Source organism: Vicugna pacos, chromosome 11 (genome assembly GCF_048564905.1).
Source record: "Vicugna pacos chromosome 11, VicPac4, whole genome shotgun sequence".
Taxonomy (NCBI): Eukaryota; Metazoa; Chordata; class Mammalia; order Artiodactyla; family Camelidae; genus Vicugna; species Vicugna pacos.
In genome coordinates this window covers 51871158-51891322 of record NC_132997.1, presented here as the reverse complement: position 1 = coordinate 51891322, position 20165 = coordinate 51871158, and the positions used below count along the sequence as shown (strand labels likewise).

At 45.4% G+C, this 20165-nt stretch overlaps 1 protein-coding gene across 1 annotated transcript in view; it reads left to right on the top strand.

The window, feature by feature from the left end:
- Positions 1–20165, top strand: part of MACROH2A2 (macroH2A.2 histone) — a 42940-nt gene that overhangs the window by 16638 nt on the left and 6137 nt on the right. The window contains exons 2-7 of the mRNA XM_072971374.1: positions 809–1039; positions 11872–11978; positions 13443–13640; positions 14702–14812; positions 16250–16354; positions 19504–19588. Coding sequence (XP_072827475.1) covers positions 868–1039; positions 11872–11978; positions 13443–13640; positions 14702–14812; positions 16250–16354; positions 19504–19588 — 778 coding nt within the window. The 5' untranslated portion in view covers positions 809–867. The remainder of the gene's footprint in view (positions 1–808; positions 1040–11871; positions 11979–13442; positions 13641–14701; positions 14813–16249; positions 16355–19503; positions 19589–20165) is intronic.

The window sequence follows — 20165 nt, the reverse complement described above, 5'->3', positions numbered from 1 at the left end:
TTTAAGAATGCTACATTATTGGAGAATTGAGAAAAGTGTTTCCAACTGACAAGTGTACATCAAATCTGAGTTGTTGGTCAAAGCTAACCATGACGATAGGTGTGTCCATATCAAGTTTGTACTGTGTATTAAAAGAGGCAGAAGCAAATTAGGGCAAAGAGGAACCATATTAGTTTTCTTATTGCTGCTATTACCAATTACCCCCAAATTTAATAGCTTAAAGCCATACAGATTTCTTCTCCTACAGTTCTGGAGGTCAGAAGTCCAAAGTCACTTTCAATGGGCTAAAACGAAGGTGTCAGCAGGGCTGGTTCCTTCGGGAGGTTCTGCAAGGAGAATCCATTTCCTCCTGTCATCCTGTCACTGCTTTCATCTCCAGCCTCCCTCTTAAAAGGACCCTTGCAATTACATTAGGCCCACCCAGATGATCCAGGATCATCGCCCCCATCTTAAGATCCTTTGCTTAATCACATCTCCAAGGTCTCTTTTGCCATGCAAGTCACAGATTCACAGGTTCTGGAGATGATGAAGTGGACCTCTTTGGAGGCTGACTACAGGACTGTGAGCTCTTTCTCTCCTGACAGTTTTGTGGTCTTTCCTACTGAGAGCTTGATGGGGCGGGGAGTTGTTTTGGGGTCGGCCTGCCGGTGCCCAGCTCCCCGCCCACCCACAGCACCCTGTAGGGCCAGCCCGGTCTCAGCTGCCTCCCCAGGCCCTTCAGGTGTGTCACCTGGGCTCTAGGGCCGCGCCACCATTCCCAAGATGTCAGCCAGTCGCCCTTCCTCACCCCACCATCTTTCCTTTCCAGCACTGACTTAGTGCCAGGAGGCCACCGTGTCAGCAAGCTGAGAGGGAAACTGAGGCAAGATGTCGGGCCGGAGCGGGAAGAAGAAAATGTCCAAGCTGTCACGTTCAGCCAGGGCTGGGGTCATCTTCCCGGTGGGGAGGCTGATGCGTTACCTGAAGAAAGGGACGTTCAAGTACCGAATCAGCGTGGGTGCTCCCGTCTACATGGCCGCAGTCATCGAATACCTGGCAGGTAATGTGACCCCACAGGCAGGTGACCCACTCCCAAATCCCCCCCCCCCCGTGTGGCCCTCCTCACACAGGCTGCGCAAGGAAGCTTTGATTCACCCTGTGGCTGTCTCAAGGCCACTGTGGGCAGTGATGGGGGTTCAGCGTGGCTACTTGGCTAAAACCAACTCCTGAAGGCTTTACAGGAGGGAAGAGGGCATAGAAACAGAGGATCAACAAGGAGGGAAGAGAGTCCACAATAAAGTGGCCTTTCTAGACCAGCCCCAAAGAAAGTGTGTCTTGCCGTAGACAAATGGAACATGTAAATTTCTGGGTTCCCGCAGAAGACAAACTATGGGGAAGATGGGGCTTGCTGTCATTTCGCAGCAGGGGTCTCCACCTTTACCTGTGTCCCCACTAAACATCAGTTCTCCTGCTGTTTTGAAACTGGGACTCAACATCCATAAACAATGCTGACCCCGGCACCAAAGGCATCGGCAGCTGCTCTGTGAGGCCTGTAACGTTCTAACTTGACTCCCCCTCATAGAGATGGTTCTCCGTCTACAGTGGGTGCATAGGAAATTGTTTCCTATATTAGTTGTTAAAATTATTTTTTTGCTAAAAGATGACATTGTTGTGGTGTATGTTCTTTATATAGTTGGGTAGCTTTCTATTTAAGCTTCTTTGTTGTTGCTGTCCTATGTCTTTGTTAAACAGAAACCGAACTTCACAATACAGAGTCTACTTTTAAATATATGTATCTACACACAGATATAAAATATGTAAGAATAAAAATGTATAAAGAAATGTGATTAGTTCCTTGAGGGGTCATTTTTAGCCATGAGCAACAAGTCTCTGACTTTGCCCAAGGTTAACAAATTCCTCAGACACCAGGATTAAATCTTGGGTAAGTCCACGGGGTAAAAAGCAAGCCTCCCCAAGCTGTGTACCTGGGAAGCTGAGCCCCCTGCAGCCACAGTATGAAGACCCCCGGGGGCATGGCTGGACCCAGTCTCTGTCCCCAGATCGCTCTCTCCCTCCTGTTTCTCCCTCAAGAGCGGCCGCTGCCGCCTCTTTAGCTGCTGGGCCCTGTTCTGTCCTCTTGGTCCTCCCTGCTCACCCAGCAGCACGTGCCGATGAGAGGTTTGCGTGATCCGCCTTCTCCCCCTGCGCTTCCGTCAGGCAGACCTCAGCATCTTGAGTCTTTCTCTTGTGAAATGAAAGGCTGGTTCTTGGGCTAGAAGGTTTTCAGGAGGATCCTTCAGGAGGTTGGAGAGAAGGGCTGAGGAGCCCTGAAAGTCAAACCAATCAAGTGCTGTGGAGCAGTCCTTTTCAAGTAGAGATCATTCCAGGGATCTTGTCAACAAGGTCAGGGGTGGGGCCTGAGATTCTGCGTTTGTAACACGCTCCCAAGTGATGCTGACACCGCTGGCCCAGGGGCCTCGGGGAGGAGCAAGACTGCAGGCAGTCTTTCAGCTGCAAGTCTAAGGCCTGGAGGACGCTTGTTTAAAATGCAAGTTCCTGGCTGCACGCCGGGGGTCTGATCCACTGGGTCTGGAATTGGATCCAGGAATCTGAAGGGAAAGTCTCCTGGCTTGGAGGGAGAGGGGGAACTTTGAAAACGGTGGCTGAAGCTTTAAAACAACCCATCAGGTCCATATCACGCACTGATACTAGAAGACCTTAAGTAACCCAGAGATTCCACAGCCTCCAAGCGGGGAGCTGGGGTTCCCTGAGGTCCTTCAACCCTAAGCCGTACATTTTCTGCTTCACTTCACTGCCCCATTGTAATGTTTGTATCATCAAAATAATTAGTACTTCCTGTGCCTCCACTTGGCGAACATCTAAACCATGCATAATAGGATAAAATGTAGCTTTTTCAACCGTTGGCGACTCTGTTTTTCTTTGGTTCGGGTATATTAGGTGAAAAAGCTTATGTTTGCCTTTTCATTCATTCAACAAAGATTTGTTGAGCATCTACCCGTCAGTGCGCACAGTAAGTCCTTAGACTCTTCCCTGATAATAGCATTGGGCCATGTATATGCTTCTTCAGTTATCTTGGATTAGAGCCACCAGACCTCACAGCAATGCATACTGTAGCCTGAATGTCACTTTCTGGACTTGGAGCCAGCACATCCTTAAAGATTTCTCTTGTCTCTCAAAGTCGAATGTCACCCTGTTTCTCATAATCTTTCATTCACTCAACATTTATTGAGCACCTGCTATATGCTAGATGTCATCTAAGATGCTGAGGATATAGCAGAGACCGAGACAGACAGGAGTCCCTGCCTTCAAGCAGAATGCATTCAGGAGGGAGAAACAGCAGGCAAAGGAATGCAGTGTATGCGGTGCATCAGTGATATGCGCTTGGAGACAAATAAAGCAGGAGAGGAGACAGGCTGTTCCAGGAAGCAGGGAACTGGGGGGAGGCCGCAGTGAGGGGCTGGCATCTGAAGGAGGTCAGGGAGGAGGCATGTGGAAGTCTGGGGGGAGGCCCTCGGGGCAGAGGGAAGGAGAGGCTGAGGAGCAGCAGTGGGGACAGAGAGCTGGAGCTGGGGGAGGGAGGGAGCTTGGACCGTAAATGAGGCCTGAGGGAGAATGGGCTGGTGGGATAAGAGCTTATAATGGGAGCTCTGGAGGGTTTTGGGCAGAAGCGGAAGGGATCTGACCCTGCGGGGAGGGTGATACAGAGAGGAAGCGGGGAAAGCAGCAGGAAGGCGATTGCAGAGACCCGGGGAAGACCTGGGAGCGGGCAGGGAAGATTTCAAGGAGTGGTCAGAGGACTGATGTATTCTGAAGGCAAAGCCAACAATATCTGCTGACAAGTTGGATGTGAAATGTAAGAGAAGAGAGGATGGGCGCCTGGAAGGTTGCCCTTGCCAATGATCTTCCGTCCCCAGGGCCAGTCCCGGCATCCAGCACCGTCCTGGGTCAAATCCTGGCCAAACCCAGCCTGTCTCCTCTGTGTCCTTCCCTTCCCTTCCTTTTGTGCTTTTTCTCCCCTCCAAACTCAGACTGGAGCTGAGAGCAGGGGCTTAGATGTCAGTTTAAATCTGGTTTATCAGTTTACCAGCTAGCTCATTTAACTCCATTAATGAGTCAATGTATGTAAAATGTCTGGTGCGTAGGATGCACTCAATAAATGGTAATTCTGCTCCTCTCTCTTCTATTAAGAGCTGATGAAATCATTCAGGGCAAAGTGTAATGACTAATTCCGTTAAGGTGGCATATTTGGGGGATGTATTGCATTTTAATGAGATGAGGAGTTTAAGGCGAAGGAATGAATCATTATTGCAGGTCATTGCTGAGTAAATCAGAGTGGGGTTGTTGTTAGCTGTTTTGTTTTGGAGGGGGCAAGAATTGATTTCGTTTAGAGTTCAAAGTGTGAAAGCCTCCTGTCACCCTTGAAATGACCTTCAACATTCATGACAACAATATTGACCGAGTTTCTCCTTTGGATCAGGCCTTGAGGATACAAAGGAAAACAGACAGCTGTGGCGTTGCCTTTTCTGGGTTTATGTTCTAGCAGGGCCCACGAGCATTAAACACAACACAAGAAGATGACATGCGTGTGGGCAGGGAAGTAGAGGGGAGGCTGCCTAACAGCAAGCAAGGGCTATTACGGCCTAAACCAGGCTCTCAATCCTGGTTTTTCTCAAAGTGATTGATTTAAAGTCCTGATACCTGGATCTCACTCCCAGAGATTCTGGGGTACCTCTAGGCATCAGGACTTTTTAAAGCTCCCCCAAAAGATTCTGATGGGCAGCCAGGGTGGGGAATTAATAGGAGTTAGCTAGATTCAGATGGGTTGATTGTCAGGTTGGGGAGGAACCAGAGTGAAACCTAAGGTTTAGAGGAAGTATGTGGCCCCTTCCAGAAACTGGAGGGATTTCCATGTACCTGGGACACAGCTGGGAAATGGGAAGAGTGGGAGATGAGATGGCGGGGGGGGGGGGGGGACAGGTCCCTGAGGGCCACCTGAGAATTGCACACACACACCAGGAGGAGGCATCGAAGGGAGGAGGTGGCATTCTGGGGGCCTCGCTTGGGCTTTAGGTGGAGAACAGTTGGTGGGAAGCAGAATCATAGTCCAGGAAACCAGTTGGGGGCTGTTTTAGAGTCACTTTGGTGGGGGGATGTAATTAAGTTTATTTATAAATTTTTTAAATGGAGGTATTGGGGATTGAACCCAGGACCTCGTGCATGCTAAGCATACGCTCTACCACTGAGCTACACTCACCTAGAGTCACTTTTGAGAATTGACTGACAGTGGCCAGGACGAGGGGTTCACAGTGGGGGTGATGAGAAGAAACAGACATGCGGGAGCTGTCTGGAGGACAGGGCCAGCTCTGCTCAGTAATGGACTGCATAAGGGGAGGGGCATCAAGGGTGGCACAGACCTTCCAGCCTTGGGTTGGCTGTTTGTTTCAGACCAAGCTGCCACGGACTGAGGACTGGAGGTGTAGACTCAGAATCAAGAGGATTGGAGAATGCATGTAAGAAGTCTGGCCAAGAGGAAAGTAGCCGATGCATGGAGAACGGTGCCTGTAACTGAAATAGGAAACGAGGGAGGAGAGACAGAAGTGGGACTAGGGGCTCAGCTGGGGACCTGTCGGGGTTTGGTGTCTCCAAGATGCCCAGGAGGGTGGAGTGACTAGGAACGCAGGGTCCTGGCTCTGCCACTTACCAGCTATGAACTGTTAGTCGTGTTGCTTTACTTTCATGTCACTGCTAGGACCACATAAGATAATGCCTGCAAAGTGCTTGGCACTGCCTCAGGCACCTGATAGCAGCTCAGTGCGTGCGGCTCCTGCTGTTACCGAGTGAAGACCTGCTGGGTGTGTCTGGAGCCCAGGAATGGGCTGTGGCTGGAGGTACAGATGTGGGCATTGTGGGCTATGGGAGGGAATAAGATCACCCAGAGCACAGTGACAAGACTGGAGGACCCAGGATCTATTCTGAGGGGTGCCAGCATGCCCAGGTAGGGGAGAAAGGGTGGTGAAGGAAGCTGCAGAGGGCCGCCAGAGATTAAGGAGGAAAGAGGTAGGAGTCCAGTGCCAAGAACAAGGGTAGGAGGTGGGAGTCAGTAACCTCTAGGGGTCACGCCTTTGAAACCAGGCAAGGGCCACAAATCTAAGGATCTCAAGGTTGTGGCAACCTTGGTGAGGACAGTGAGGGCGTGGGGGTTAAAGCCGCAGTGCTGTGGGTTCAGGAGTGGGAGGTGGGGACGGAGGTGGGGACTCTTCTAGGGGATTTGGCCCAGAAGAAGGGGAGAGAAGAGATGACAGCTGGTGAGGTGGGGGGCAGGAGAGGGTGTGACACGGAAGATAAATGAGCCTGGGTCCTTAGATTGACCTTCAGTTTCACTAACTACCTGAAATGTAGCATTTCCTTCCTTTACAAATGTGGGCACCAAACCACAGTGGTGTCAGCAACCCCGAGACTGTTCACCAGTTGAAATCACTGACATTTTCTTTTTGTATTCCCATTGTGATCAATGTGTAGACCATCATTTACACTTATCCTTGCTTCCAAATCACAGTAGTTATTAAACCTGCCACTAGACTTCGTTATTTAATGTATTAATAAAGAAGCACATAGACTACTATATCCCAGATTTTTTTATACTTTGAAACTACATTTAAGTGTCATCAGTTTTCTTTGTTATTCTATGCGTTTTATTTTATGCATTTAAAACCTTATCCTGACACCCACTAGAATGGCTTTTATTTTAAAAAAAGAAAAAAAAAGGAAGGAAGGAAGGAAATTGCAAGAGTTGTCAAAGATGTGAAGAAATCGAAGCCCTTGTACATTGCTGGTGGGAATGTAAAATGACGTGATCACTGTGGAAAACAGTTTAGTTAGTTCCTCAAAAAGTTAAATATATAGTAGTAAAGCTGAAAAATTGGGGGGAAAAGTTAAATATATAGTTACCATATGATCCAGGAATTCCACTCCTGGATATATGCCCGAAAGAATTGAAATCAGGGGCTTAAACGGATACTTATACACAAATGTTCATACAGCATTATAAACAGTAGCCAAAAAATAGAAACAACCCGAGCGTCCATCAACAGATGACTGGATAAAGAAAATGCAGTATATCCATACAATGAAATGTTATTCCACCATAAAAGTGAATGAAATTCTGATACATGTTGCAACATGGATGAACCTTGAAGACTTTTTGCAAAAGGAAATTGAAATAAACCAGATATAAAAGGACAAATATTGTATGATTCCACTCAAAATTCACAGACAGAGTAGCAAATTTCATAGATACTAGAATGATGATTATTGGGGCTTAGGGGCGGCTGGGATGGGATGGGGGGATATGGTTTAATGGGTATGGCATTTCCATTCAGGATGATGAAAAAGTGCTGGAGATAGTGGTGATGGTTGCGTAATGCTGTGGATGTAATTAATGCCACTGAATTATTCACTTAAAAACGGTCATAATGGTAAATTTCACCATCACCACCCCACTCACACAAACCTTTATCCTGAGAAGGGGTGTGACCAGCCCCAGGCTCACACATCATCATGATGTTAGACCATACTGTGTTTCTAGTCCCCGCTTGCTGGAGGAGGTTGCACAATCCGGCAGCAAGTGCACACTGACCTGCTCACCTGGGAGGTCCCTTCCACCCGAGACATCCACACGCCTCCCAGAATGAACATCACATTCATACTTCAGTTGGTCAACCTGTAAATATTGACCCAGTTGACATGTCCAATGTAAGTGAGGGAAAAATAGACTGGAAAAGCTAGCCCCAGATTCTGGTAAAGAATTTTGTATTCATCAGCAATAGATACAATGTAAATGTAAGATACTGAGAATGAGTAATTTATAATCCTTTTTATGATGAGAAAATGTTCTGTAATAAGTTTTTAATTGACAGGATGAGTAGGTCTTAAAACAGAGTTGTATTTCAGGGCACCTTATGAAATCATTGTGTAACAAAAAACCTATCATTTATACATCATTTCCAGAAAATGGAGTCTATCCATTTGACACTAAGCATTTTTTTAATCTAATGATTCTCATTTTTTACATTTGTGTTTTGAAAAGATCACTTTGGCTCCCAGGACCACATGTATGGTTGTACAGGTTGTATACTGCACAAGGACACACCCTAAAGGAAGTATCATTCACATAGACCTCAAAGAATTGTATATTTATTATGAGTATTTCCAGCAGATGGCAGTAAAGGGTCTTGTTCTAACTAAATCAAGGAAGTAAAGTATCTTGAAGAAGGGGCTTCTTTTTATAATTTGCACAAAGGCACCATGGGCCAGTAATGCCCTTGTTGGCATGGATCTGAAGGAAGACAAAACTGGGAGCAGGGAAACTACTTAGACAGCCACTACAATTACCTGGGCTGGAAGAGAAGAGAGCCTTCACTTGGATAATGGCAACAAGTGTGGAGAAGAGGCACAAAGGTGTGTAAGAGTGACAAGGCCCAGAGAAGGAAGGGCGAAGAAGAGGGAGGGGTAGGGAATGACTCCCAGGTCTGTGCGTGGATGGAGCTGCCAGTCCCAAGACTGGTGGGAGGAGCTCTTTTCCGGGAGTGATTTGGATTTGGGGATGTGGTGAGTTTGATTTACCAGGTGACATCCCAGCAGGGCTGGAGGTGCAGATTTGGTGACGTGGGAAGGAGAGTGGAAGCTAGAATCGTGAATGGATGGGTTTCCCAGAAAACTGCATGGCCTGAGCGGAGCAGAGGGCCCAGGGGCACTGCCACCTAGTGGGAAAATGGAACAAGTGAGCAGAGGCCGGGGAAGGAGACACTCATATTTTCTGTCCCAAGCCTTCATTTACTGTGTGTTATTTTCCATCTCCTGTGGCTGGAATTATCCAGTGTTGGTTTAGATTGTGTACAAAATGAGAGGATACAGGCTCTTCCAAAATAATGTGCGTGATGAGCTTTTCAACATCCTTTTTGGCTACAGAAATCATTCTTTTTACTATCAAATACTCAGCTGTATTCCAGATGGTTACTATTGCTGGAAGTGTGGCTTGTGAGAAGTGAGAGGTTTGCTATAGAAGTCTCTAGACTTCTGTGGAAATCTCCACCACTTAACCAAGTAATGATCTTCCCACAAAATTTGCAGTGAAACAAATGTGTGCTATATAAATTCAGTTTTCCTATTGATTGCCAGTTCACACAAGGATACTTGTGTTCCCAAGATCAATAAAATCACTCAAGAATGTAGCAAACTTTTATAGTTCAGGTGAATATATTTTTTATAGCAACATTAGAAAATATTAATCATGATTAATGTTATTTCAGACATTTAAATGGTGAAGTCTGACCCAAGGAATGTTCAGACTAAACATCCAACAGAGAAAAGAACTCATTGGTCTAGATTTTCTGCTGTGTAGCCTTAAGTTTTTTCTCCTTAAGGAAAAAAAGTTCTACCTCTTCTTTTGCACTAGAGCCCCTGATCAAGGTTTTCTTTCTTATAAATGATTTCAAAAGAGTTAGTTCCGGGGCCAAGCCTCACCCGTGTGGCAGCATCGTGCCTCCTGCTGAATCGCTGCCTTTAGCCTCTTCCTGTTGCCGCATTCGACGGCGGCAGATTTTCCGTCTGTGCATCTAGCGTCTGTGCATCTGTCTGTCAAGCTGAAAATAACCTAGCCTTCAGGGGCTTCCTGAGGGCTGCAAGCATGTAGGGCTTCCCATTGGCTCTTCCTCTCATGCTGATGGTTAATTTGATGAACTTGAGAGGATACTTAACTGCTCCTTCTAAATGCAGGTGACAGAGACAAGACAGTGATGGTCCAAGATGCAAAATTATATTCAACTCCTCAGAAGCTTAAAACTGGGAGGCTCCTTGACCCCTCCCACCCATCTGGAAAAAGGGGTGAGTTTTGTGCTCCTTCCTTCCAGGTGTGGGGCCCCCAGGATCAGCAGGTACAGGAAACTCCTTTTTATTGTGCTCAGGGGGGAGCTGTACATTTTAACCTAGAGTCATAAAGCAAGCCTACTGGTGAAAGCTTTGTAACTACACTTCTTTATGACGGGTGCCCTTTTTAGAAGAAAGAGAGGTTGGGCAGCAGTCTGAATGCAGCAAACCACATATCTAATACAGCATTAATTTCAAATACTCTGTCCTCTAGTCTCAATGAGTCTGCTCATCCTTCTCAAAGTACAGTGCCCCAATCTTTGATTCAGAAAACGCACTGACTATATAAACGAATTGTTGGTAAACACAATATTCCTTGCTTAATAACCTGGAAAAGATGTTGTGAGAATGAATTTGCAGTGATTTAGCGCTTTTCATTATGGAAATGCCATATAAATATTTAACTCTAACGCTTATTTTATTCTAATTTTTCGTTAATCACATTTGCTTAGTTAATATGGCACACTTATGCCAGGTTTTTATTTTATTGCCATAGGTTTTATGAATGATGGCAATTGCACGTGCAATTTTGTTTGAAATTAGGTTGATTGTAAAGACTCATGCAGAATTGCCTGTTAATTTTAGTGTTTAGTATTTATGCCATTGTACCAGCAAATCCCCCCAACACACACCGGCCTGCACACATACACACACACAACACATTCATGCACACGTGCACATACAATTTTCCCCCACGTATAAGAGAGACAACACATTGGCATATCACCTCCTTCCTCTAGGGAAGGGGTTTTTCTTTAAAGGTTCATTCATACTTTTGAAGGCAGATGAATTTGATTTAGCAGAACATCCTTCAAAAATTGAGAAAGAAAGGAAAAACAAAGGAGGAAGGGGAAAGCATTCAGGGGTATAAACCAATTCTATAGATTTTTTAAAATTTTTAATCAAAAACTTTGATAGTATGTGAAATAGTTTTAGGAATATTCCCTTCTATCAACTCTTTCACATGTACCAGGGAGCCATGCTTAAGTCCTGAGGGATATGTGGAAAACCCCTGGGTGCCAGCAAACCTCCCTCCCCAGGTCTAGAGGTATCCCCATTAGGAATTCCTTTTTCAGGTTAAGCAGTTCCTTGTCCCATAAGTTCTTTCTGCCCACTTTCCTTTAGGATGAGAGGGACCAGGGGCAACAAGTGAAGAAGGAAAAGAGATTTTGAAAGGGGTCTCAATGGTACAAAAGACAGGCTTTACCTACATCACTATTCTCCTCAGAGATGACGGCTGTCTGCACACTGAAAGAAACTCAGGTTCTGTGTTAGGGTTCTGTTTTGGTCAGGATTAACTTCTGCTGACAGTAGCTTGAACAAGAGAGTTTATTTTTCTCTCATACAAAAGAGGTCTGTGGAAGACAGTCCAGGTCTGTAAGAAGGCTCCACAGTCGTGAGATTCCTTTTCCTTCTGTCTTGTTGCTCTATCATACACAACTTCTTCCTCTTGGTCAAAGATGGCTGCTCAAATTCCAGCCATCGTGTCCTCCGTCCACCAGTAGGAAGGGAAGGAGGGCACTGTCCCTTCACTGATGGACACTTCCCTGAAGTACCGTACAACACAACTGCTTGCCTTTCATTGGCCAGAACTTAGTCACATGACCATGCTTAACAACAAGGGAGGCTGGGATATGCTGTCTTCATTCCTGTGATTATGGGCTCAGCAAAAAATCAGAGGTCCACGTACTAAGGAAGATGGGGGAGAATTCATGTCGAGGGCAATTAAAAGATTTTGCCACAGGGTCATATGTCAGATCTTGCTAAAATATCTTACTTGTCTGTGACCTGAGTTCTTTTCGGTTTTCTGGATTTCTTCCCAGGCCCAGACGTAAAAATCACAAATGAATAAAAGTGATCAAACTCAAAGACCATTTCCAAAGAAAAGCTTTGGAAAGCTCAGACCCCATTCCATGATTGCCTATTAACCCTCCCTTGAAATTTCAGCGGAAATTCTAGAATTGGCTGGGAATGCCGCAAGGGACAACAAGAAGGCCCGGATAGCCCCAAGACACATCCTGCTGGCAGTTGCCAATGATGAAGAACTCAATCAGGTACGTATGAAGCATTGACGCCAACCACGAAATGGGCCTGCCAAAGTCCCCTGCTACTGCACAGGGACCCGGCTGGCTACAAGTCCTTCCTGCATCAGTGCCCAGGCACATTTATACTGGAAAATTCAGATTGTGTAAGGGAAGAATAGGTTCCACTAGCTGCATCATTTACATTCAAAATCGAGTTGTCTCTAGAATAGATCCCACTATATATTCTCAGTCTGGCCAGAACTTCTTTTCCTCTCTGTGTGTTGCCGGGGGAAGGTGCAATGCACATATGTTATTCTCTTTATGGTTTCTTTGCCCATACTTTGTTGGCGATTTATTCTGATGAGGGCAGATGTGTCCTTCTTTATATATCAAAACTGACCCTTTATATTTTAGATGTGTCCTTCTTTATATATCAAAACTGACCCTTTATATTTTAGAACTGACTCCAAAATTGAGTGAATTCCTACCCCCTGACCCCCCGCCAAATCTGTGCAAGGTAGCAGGTAGATAATATAAGAACTTTATATTAATTTTCTAATCGTATTATTTCAAATTGTCTGTGGTGAAGAATCAGTTCTTATTTCCAATGCATCATGGATAACTTCCAAAAATACAATAAAAAATAATTACTAGAAAAGTTTAAAACCAAAACCATATAAACTATAAGCTACAATTTTTTTGTTACTAGATCCAATAGATAGACAATAACTGTCGATTGACTAGATTCTTCCTCATGATTTCTGTACTCCTTTTGTCACAGACAGGTCACTGATAGCTTGTGGAGCAGCCCTGGTTGCAGACCACACTTGGAGCAGCGCTGCTATAGGGTGTGGAATGTTAGTGTGGTAGTTCATGTCGATTAGTTAAAGTAAACATATCAATCGGGAGGCACATGGTCAAACATATTTTACTGATGGAATTTTCATGATCAAAGGAGAGTGAAGGCCATGGGTCTGTTGTTAACTGGGTCTAGCCCTTGCATTAACCTTTGAACCTCATTTTGTCAAGCTGTGCTCCCATGTCTGAAGCTCTTTATCCTCTGTTATGTCTGGAATTTCAGAGCTCTGGGCAACATCGCTGGCTCCAGCCTCTATATGCTTTCATTTTGCTCTGCTTGTTTTGCTTTCTGTAGAAGATCACAGGATGCCTTGATACCTACAGAGAAAAGCTCACACGTGTGACAGGGAAAGCCAGTTAAATCGTGTATTATATGCGGTTTCTTTGGAAAGCAGAGACCAGATTTAACACTTGTTTTGCCAACAATTAGAACTGTATTAAGGGGAGGGAGGGGGTAGCTCAGTGCTTAGCATGCACGAGGTCATGGGTTCCATCCCCAGTGCCTCTGTTAAATAAAAAAATAATAATGATAATAAATAAATATCATCTCTCCCCACCACTGAAGAAAAAGAACTGTATTAAATCCAGAACCAGCAAGCTCTTTGCTGTCTGAGCTCATACGTTGTCTCTCTTCAGCTGCTAAAAGGAGTGACCATTGCCAGCGGGGGTGTCCTGCCCAGAATTCACCCTGAACTGCTGGCCAAAAAGCGAGGGACCAAAGGCAAGTCGGAAACTATTCTCTCCCCTCCCCCAGAGAAGAGAGGAAGGAAGGCCACGTCGGGCAAGAAGGGAGGCAAGAAATCCAAGGCTGCCAAACCACGGACGTCCAAAAAGGTGAGCCCAGGGACTGTCACAGAACAGGAGGAAAGTTGAATAATCAAAAGAGGAGGGTGTGGCCAGCATCCCTGAAGGACCGGGAACTGGCCTCAGCTTGGTGCTGAGAAAATGATAAGAATGTCTGTGGAAGAGAATAAAGAGCCTTTGAGATGTGCTCAGATCATCAAGCCGGGTCTCCCAGAGGTTTCCAAATCCAGAACAGAGGTGGTTTCCATGTTTCTAGATCCCTTCCACTGCCCCCGCCAAAATCTTAAGTGAGAGATACTGGCCTGGGACTCTGCTTTCCATCCCTCCCCAGAGCTCCAGGTTGCACCCTGAAACCAGTCTAGCCGCCCACAGATGGCCTGAGTGCAATGGCATTTCAGGTGTTTTGGATAATCTGATGTGCTAAGGAGCTATAGTTTAGAGAGGCCACCTATAGAGTAATACTTTCAGAGGCTGCCCAGTACAGCAACTGCTAGCCACATGTGGCTATTCAAACTTGAATTTAAATTGATTAAAACTACATGATATTCAGTTCCTTGGTTGTACCAGCCACATTTCAAGTGCTCAACAGCCCTGAGCAGCTCAAATACAGACCATTTTCATGAAGGAAGGCAGTCCTATTGGACAGCGCTGCTTCAGAGCTAGTCAGTTTTCATTCCACAGTCCTGCATGATAGCAAAAAAGATGATATAAGAGTTCATTTCTCAGCCACTGTGCCCCAGGGGAATCCTGGGGAGAAGGGAGGTTGAGCGGTGTGCTGTGAATGACCCCACTTGGCTTATTATCAGAAGCTGCAGGTGTTGAAAAGACCAAGAATAACATACCCGTGTCCAGGTTTGAGTGAGGACCGTGGGTACATGTGAGCCCCTTAAACACACTCTATTTTTTGCTGTATTCTTTTCTTTTCCTCATATTGCTGTCTCTTGCTTCCCTCTGCCGAGAATAACAGAACATAACACCTGACCACTTCCTTTCATATCCCAGTTGGTGGGAGCCAGGGGAAGGACTTAATAAAGCCACTTTGGGCTTTTGTTCTGGATTATTTCTCATCTGTTCTTCTGATTTCTACCCAGTCCAAACCAAAGGACGGCGATAAAGAAGGAACTTCAAATTCCACCTCTGAAGATGGGCCAGGGGATGGATTCACCATCTTGTCTTCTAAGAGCCTTGTTCTAGGGCAGAAGGTAACAAAGAGGATTGAAATGTGGTGCCGTAAAACACTACTGCATTTTTATAACCTACTGTTCACAAGCAATGATGCTTCCTTCATCCCTTCCTCCCCGAATACGACTTTCACTCTGGTCTTGAATTATTCATTTTTAAACTAAAGAGCTATGGCAATGTCTGCATTGTAAGGAAAAACAGGCTCTTTAGTGCTGAGAATTGTTCATGCTGACAGTGGTCAGCCAGACGTGCAGGTAGTGGATCTTTCTGGTCAGTATCTTTCTTGTCTCTGTGCCCCAGTTACCTCTGTGCCTACCAAAATATCCGTAGCTAGCTTTCTCAACCAGCCTTTGGGAGGCCCGCTTTATATGGTGTCATGTCATTTTTCAAAGGCAGAAAATAGAAAGATATGTTCCCCAAATATCCCTTGTGTTAGAGATGAATTATTTGCCAATAATTCAGTCTGCTTGCCTTTCTAGACTGCAGACAGAAAACAAACAGGGTTATACATTTGAACATTTTTCAGCAGCATAACAGCAGCCCAGCCAGACATGCAAATAATTCATTCCCACAAGCATAACAGACAATTTATCTCCCAAGTCAACTGGGGCTGAAATAAGATACACGCGGAAACAGTCAGTTAATCACATCTCGGATTGCGAATGTTTGCAGCCTGACAATAGTACGAACCTCTGTCGAGGCAATTGGGAAGAGCGTGTTTTGAGAAGAGCATAAACGTGGTGGGTTGCTAATTCATCACTGATGGAAGCAGGAAAGCAAAGAGGTGGAATTTATGTCCACTCCGGGGGCAGTCCGTGGTTATGTGATGATTAGCTTTCTCTCCCTGATCTAGGGGAGCGGGAAGTTCTAGCTCACATGGGAGACAACGCTGAATGCCTTCCATTCCACTCAGCTGTGAACACAGAGGGCAGCACCTCACAAGTGTAGCCCCAAGCATATGGTCCCAAAAGGCAAGACGGCCAGACGTAGGCGGGTCAGAATCCTGGAGCCCATCACTTCTCCCAAGCAGAGTGGTTGCCTTTGCATCCGTGCCCCCAAAAGTCTGTGCTGCTCTGGAAAGAATGCAGGGAACTGAGTAGCTTCTTGCAGGAGCTACTCAGAGAATCTGACCCCGAACATGGAGGCCACGAGGGTTGGAAACGAAGGTATAAGCTGTAAGGAAAAGAGGAGGAGGGCAGGTCCTGTTCTGCTGCTGGAAGGGGAGGCAGGTTTGTGGCATGCTGCTCGCCTCAGAGTGAACATTAAATCCACTGAGCTCAAAAGAGCCTATTGACAACCACATGCCTGGGACACTTGAGACGGGCGCCCCAGGTACAGCCCTTTCAGTCGATGGTCAGTATAGGTAATTGAGACAACAAACAGATGTGGTGTAAAACATGAAGGTTTTTCATAGGACTTGATCTCCCCACACTCTCCATCTTCTCTTCCCAATGCAGCTGTCCTTGACCCAGAGTGACATCAGCCATATTGGCTCCATGAGAGTGGAGGGCATTGTCCACCCAACCACAGCCGAAATTGACCTCAAGGAAGATATAGGTAAGGTCCTGAGACTTCGGGCGAGGTGCTGGGGAGAGCCACTGTTTTGGCATGTTCTTGTGAAGTCGGTTATTGTCAATCCCTGCTTGGTGGACCACGTCCACCAAACCCTGCCTGTGGGTATAACTGAGCAGCATTACCAGAGAATAATGAATTTGTTTTAGATATGCAAATAGTTTTGAAATTTTTATTGAAGTATTCTGCAAAAACAGATCTCTAGTGCACAGCTTGACGAATTTTTCTCAAAGTGAACACAACTGTGTGACCAGCACCTTGATCGTGAAACAGAACCTTACCAGCAGCCCCACTAGTCCCCCCTCATCCCTCCAAGGGTAACCACTATCCTGTCTTCTAACAGCACAGAGGGTTTGCATCTGTTTTGGATTTTATATGAATGAAATGTCTAGGACAGCACTGGGGGGAAGAAACAAAACAAAAAGCCCAGGCCCTACCCACTGCCCTTAACTCCCTCCGTGTGGAAAGACTCTCCCTTATGGCCTTAATCTTGAGCTGTTTTGAAGTGTGTCCTGGCTTCTCACAAACAAAACAAGTTTATCTTTTTAAAATTTTATCTTCTTTATCATTTCTATACTTAACCTCTCTGAACCTCAGTTTCCTCACCTGTAGGGGAGGATAACAATAGTACGTCTCACAGGTGCTGTGAAGGTGAAATAAGGCAACACAAAGAGGGAGCTTAGCACAGTGCCCCGCTCACAGGCATCTGATAAAAGACGGTCTTCTTCACAGTTGCTGAGTTGTTAGAAGGGGTCCCTCCCATCATGATTCTGTTCTCCACTACCATCGCCCGTACCAACCACCCCATGCAGATAAGGCTCTGGGGTATTCTTTTTAAAACATTATATGTTACTACAGAGAAGTTTAAGCATACACAAAAATAGCAAAAGAATGCAATGAACCCACACACCCCGTTGCGATCATCAACTGATGACCAAGTTCGGTTCAGCTCTGCCCGAACCCACATGCCCCTAGACATAGTATTTTATCTGTGAATATTTCAGAATGACACGGGCTATTTTTTAACAAAATAAGCACAATACCATTATCACAACTAAAAATAATTAACTTAATATCATCAAATATCCATTGTTGAAATTCCAGTTGCATTATAAATGTCAGTTTTTTAAAAAAAATGTGTTTGATTCAGGCTCCAATAAGTCCACACATTACAATTGGCTAAGTTCCTAGAAGTCATAGGTTCCCCCTTCATCTTTCTCTTTTTTTTCTTAGCAATCTATTTGTTGAGAAAGCTGGGCCATTTGTCCTGCGGGGTTTCCCACAGTCTGGATTCTGTGAATTCCATCCTCCTGGTGTTGTCTAAGTTTCTTATAAGTTGGCAGTTGGATCCAGAGGCTGAACTAGATTCAGGTTCAAAACTTTTTCGCATGACTGCTTGGTCAGTGATGGAGCTTTCTTCCATCAGGAGGCACATAGTGCCCTGTTCTCTCTGATGCCCCTTCCCTAGCTTTGTCCACTCGTTAGGGATTGCAAAGGGGAGATATTCTAATCCTAGCATTCCTTCTTCATTTCACTGGAGTGCTTCCACAGAGGGAAAGACAGTATTCCAATGTCTTCAGGGAAGAGCGTGGACTCACCTTGCCTTTTGCGTGATCTCACCTGGCCCCTGACCCGAAAGTGGAGCACAGCAGCCTGGGCCTAATTCTTCTGCTTCTCAGCGTGAACTTGGCTACCAGCTTCAGCTACCCAGCAGAAAGGTCTTTAGTGATTAACCCCTCAAAGCTCTGCATTTTCCTTTGAAAACTGAGGGCCAAATTGGGGGCACAACATTCCAGGCTGCCCTGGGCCTATGTCTGTCCTTCGGCCCCAGGGACTTACAACACATAAATGGTGGTGAGATGGGAACAGGATCCCAGAGCTCTCCACCCAGAGGTTCCTGCCAGGCCATCTGTCAGCTGGGGCCAGGCCCCCCGTTGTGGCTGCACCCTCCCCAAGCGTGACTCTGGGTCCAGGCTTAGGACCTGGTGACAAAAGGCAGTCTGCAGGGTTTGTGAGATGCCCCATGACGGGGGTGGGGGGTGCTGCCATCAAGCAAGACCCTGAATTCAACCAGCCACACCATGACACTGAGCACAGAGCTCAGAACACTAGAACCTCACTTTTTTTAAAAGATCACCTTTAGGGTTCATGTCATGAGACTGCTTTATGGCCAAATCACCCCCTAAAAAGGTCCTTTAAAGAGTTTGCTATGAAGTGTGTCAATTGCCAACAATATAATTTGTACCATTCACTTACTCTGATTGTACTCGCAGTGGTAGAACCTCTTCTCCCACTTTATGCCTCTCTTTATGTTTTTTCTTATGCTTCCTTTTTGCTTTCAAGAGGGATCCATCTTTTCTATCTCCAGTATCATTTTCTTCTTCAGTAGAGACCTCTAACTGTAAATTAAATATCAAGTTAAGAAATAAAGACATAAGTTCAGAAAAAAGAAAACCTTATTTACCTAATCCTAACCTTAAATTTATAAATACCTTTGTTTTGTTTGTTTGTTTGGGGGTTTTCTTTTTCTTTTCTTTTTTTCTTTCTTTTTTTAAGTATTTACTTATTTATTTGCAAACTTCTGAAGCTTCTTTTCTAATGATGTCTTTCTGAGAAATTTTTAAAACTTGTGATTTGGGAGTCAGGCATTCTGCATCTTCAGAGCTACTTCTCTTCCTTCCCCCCTCCCCACTCCGTTCTGACTAAAAGTTCTTGTCCTGCCTCAGTAGCTTTTGGTGCTTGTTCTTTTGTTTCAAATTCCACGAAGGCAAATCCCTTTGGCTCTCCAGCAGACTTACAGTGTGATATACTTACGTAAATGACGTTGCCACATTTCTCAAATACTCTTTCAATCCAGCTGTGATTAACATTTTGGGGAAGTAATTCCTATGGTACATTAGAAGGAATATTAAATAATTTAAAAAAAAAGAATTTGCTAGAATCTAAGTCCTGCTGGACAGAAGCCCAGGGACCCCTGCCACCAGTAACCACTGGCAACCAGGATTTCAATTGCAAAGTTTTACTCCTACTTTCTAAGCATTTTTTTAAGACCTAGTAAAAATATGTCAGAGTGTATGTAATTAATGACTTTGAAAAGAGCGACCAGAATGGTTTTCCTTTTTTCTCCTTCACAGGTAAGGCCTTGGAAAAAGCTGGGGGGAAGGAGTTCTTGGAAACGGTAAAGGAGCTTCGCAAGTCCCAGGGCCCTTTGGAAGTTGCTGAAGGTGAGTGTGGAATTGGGCCCGTGTCCCGAGCACAGCCTCACCGAGGTCCCCTCCAGCGGGACGTGCTTCATGCATATTCAGTTTGCAAAGCAAAATAGGCCGTAACAATCTGAAAGCTACTTTAGCATCTCTCAGATGATCTGAGCAGGCCGTGTAGATCATTTCATACATTTGGGGGACTATAAAGTGTCTGGATAGTTCAAGCCAATTTGTATCAGCTCACCCAAAAATGGTCTAGAGCAACTGGGTGACTTAGTGTGTGTGTGCTAAAATACACATAACAAAACTTACCCATGTCCAGTTTAAACGGGCCCAGTTCACTGGCATGAAGTGCACTCCGTGCTGTTCTGCCATCACCGCTATCCGGTTCTAGGACGTTTTATCACCTTTAGTGGAAACCCCATGCCCGTTAAGTAGTCACGTCCCTCCCCCAACCCCTGGCAACCACCAGTCTGCCTTCTCTTTCTGTGGCTTTGCCTCTTCTGGATATTTCATAAAAATGGAATTGTATAATATGTGATCTTTGTGTCTGGCTTCTTTCACTTAAAAGGTTTCGAGGTTCATCCTGTGGTAGCAT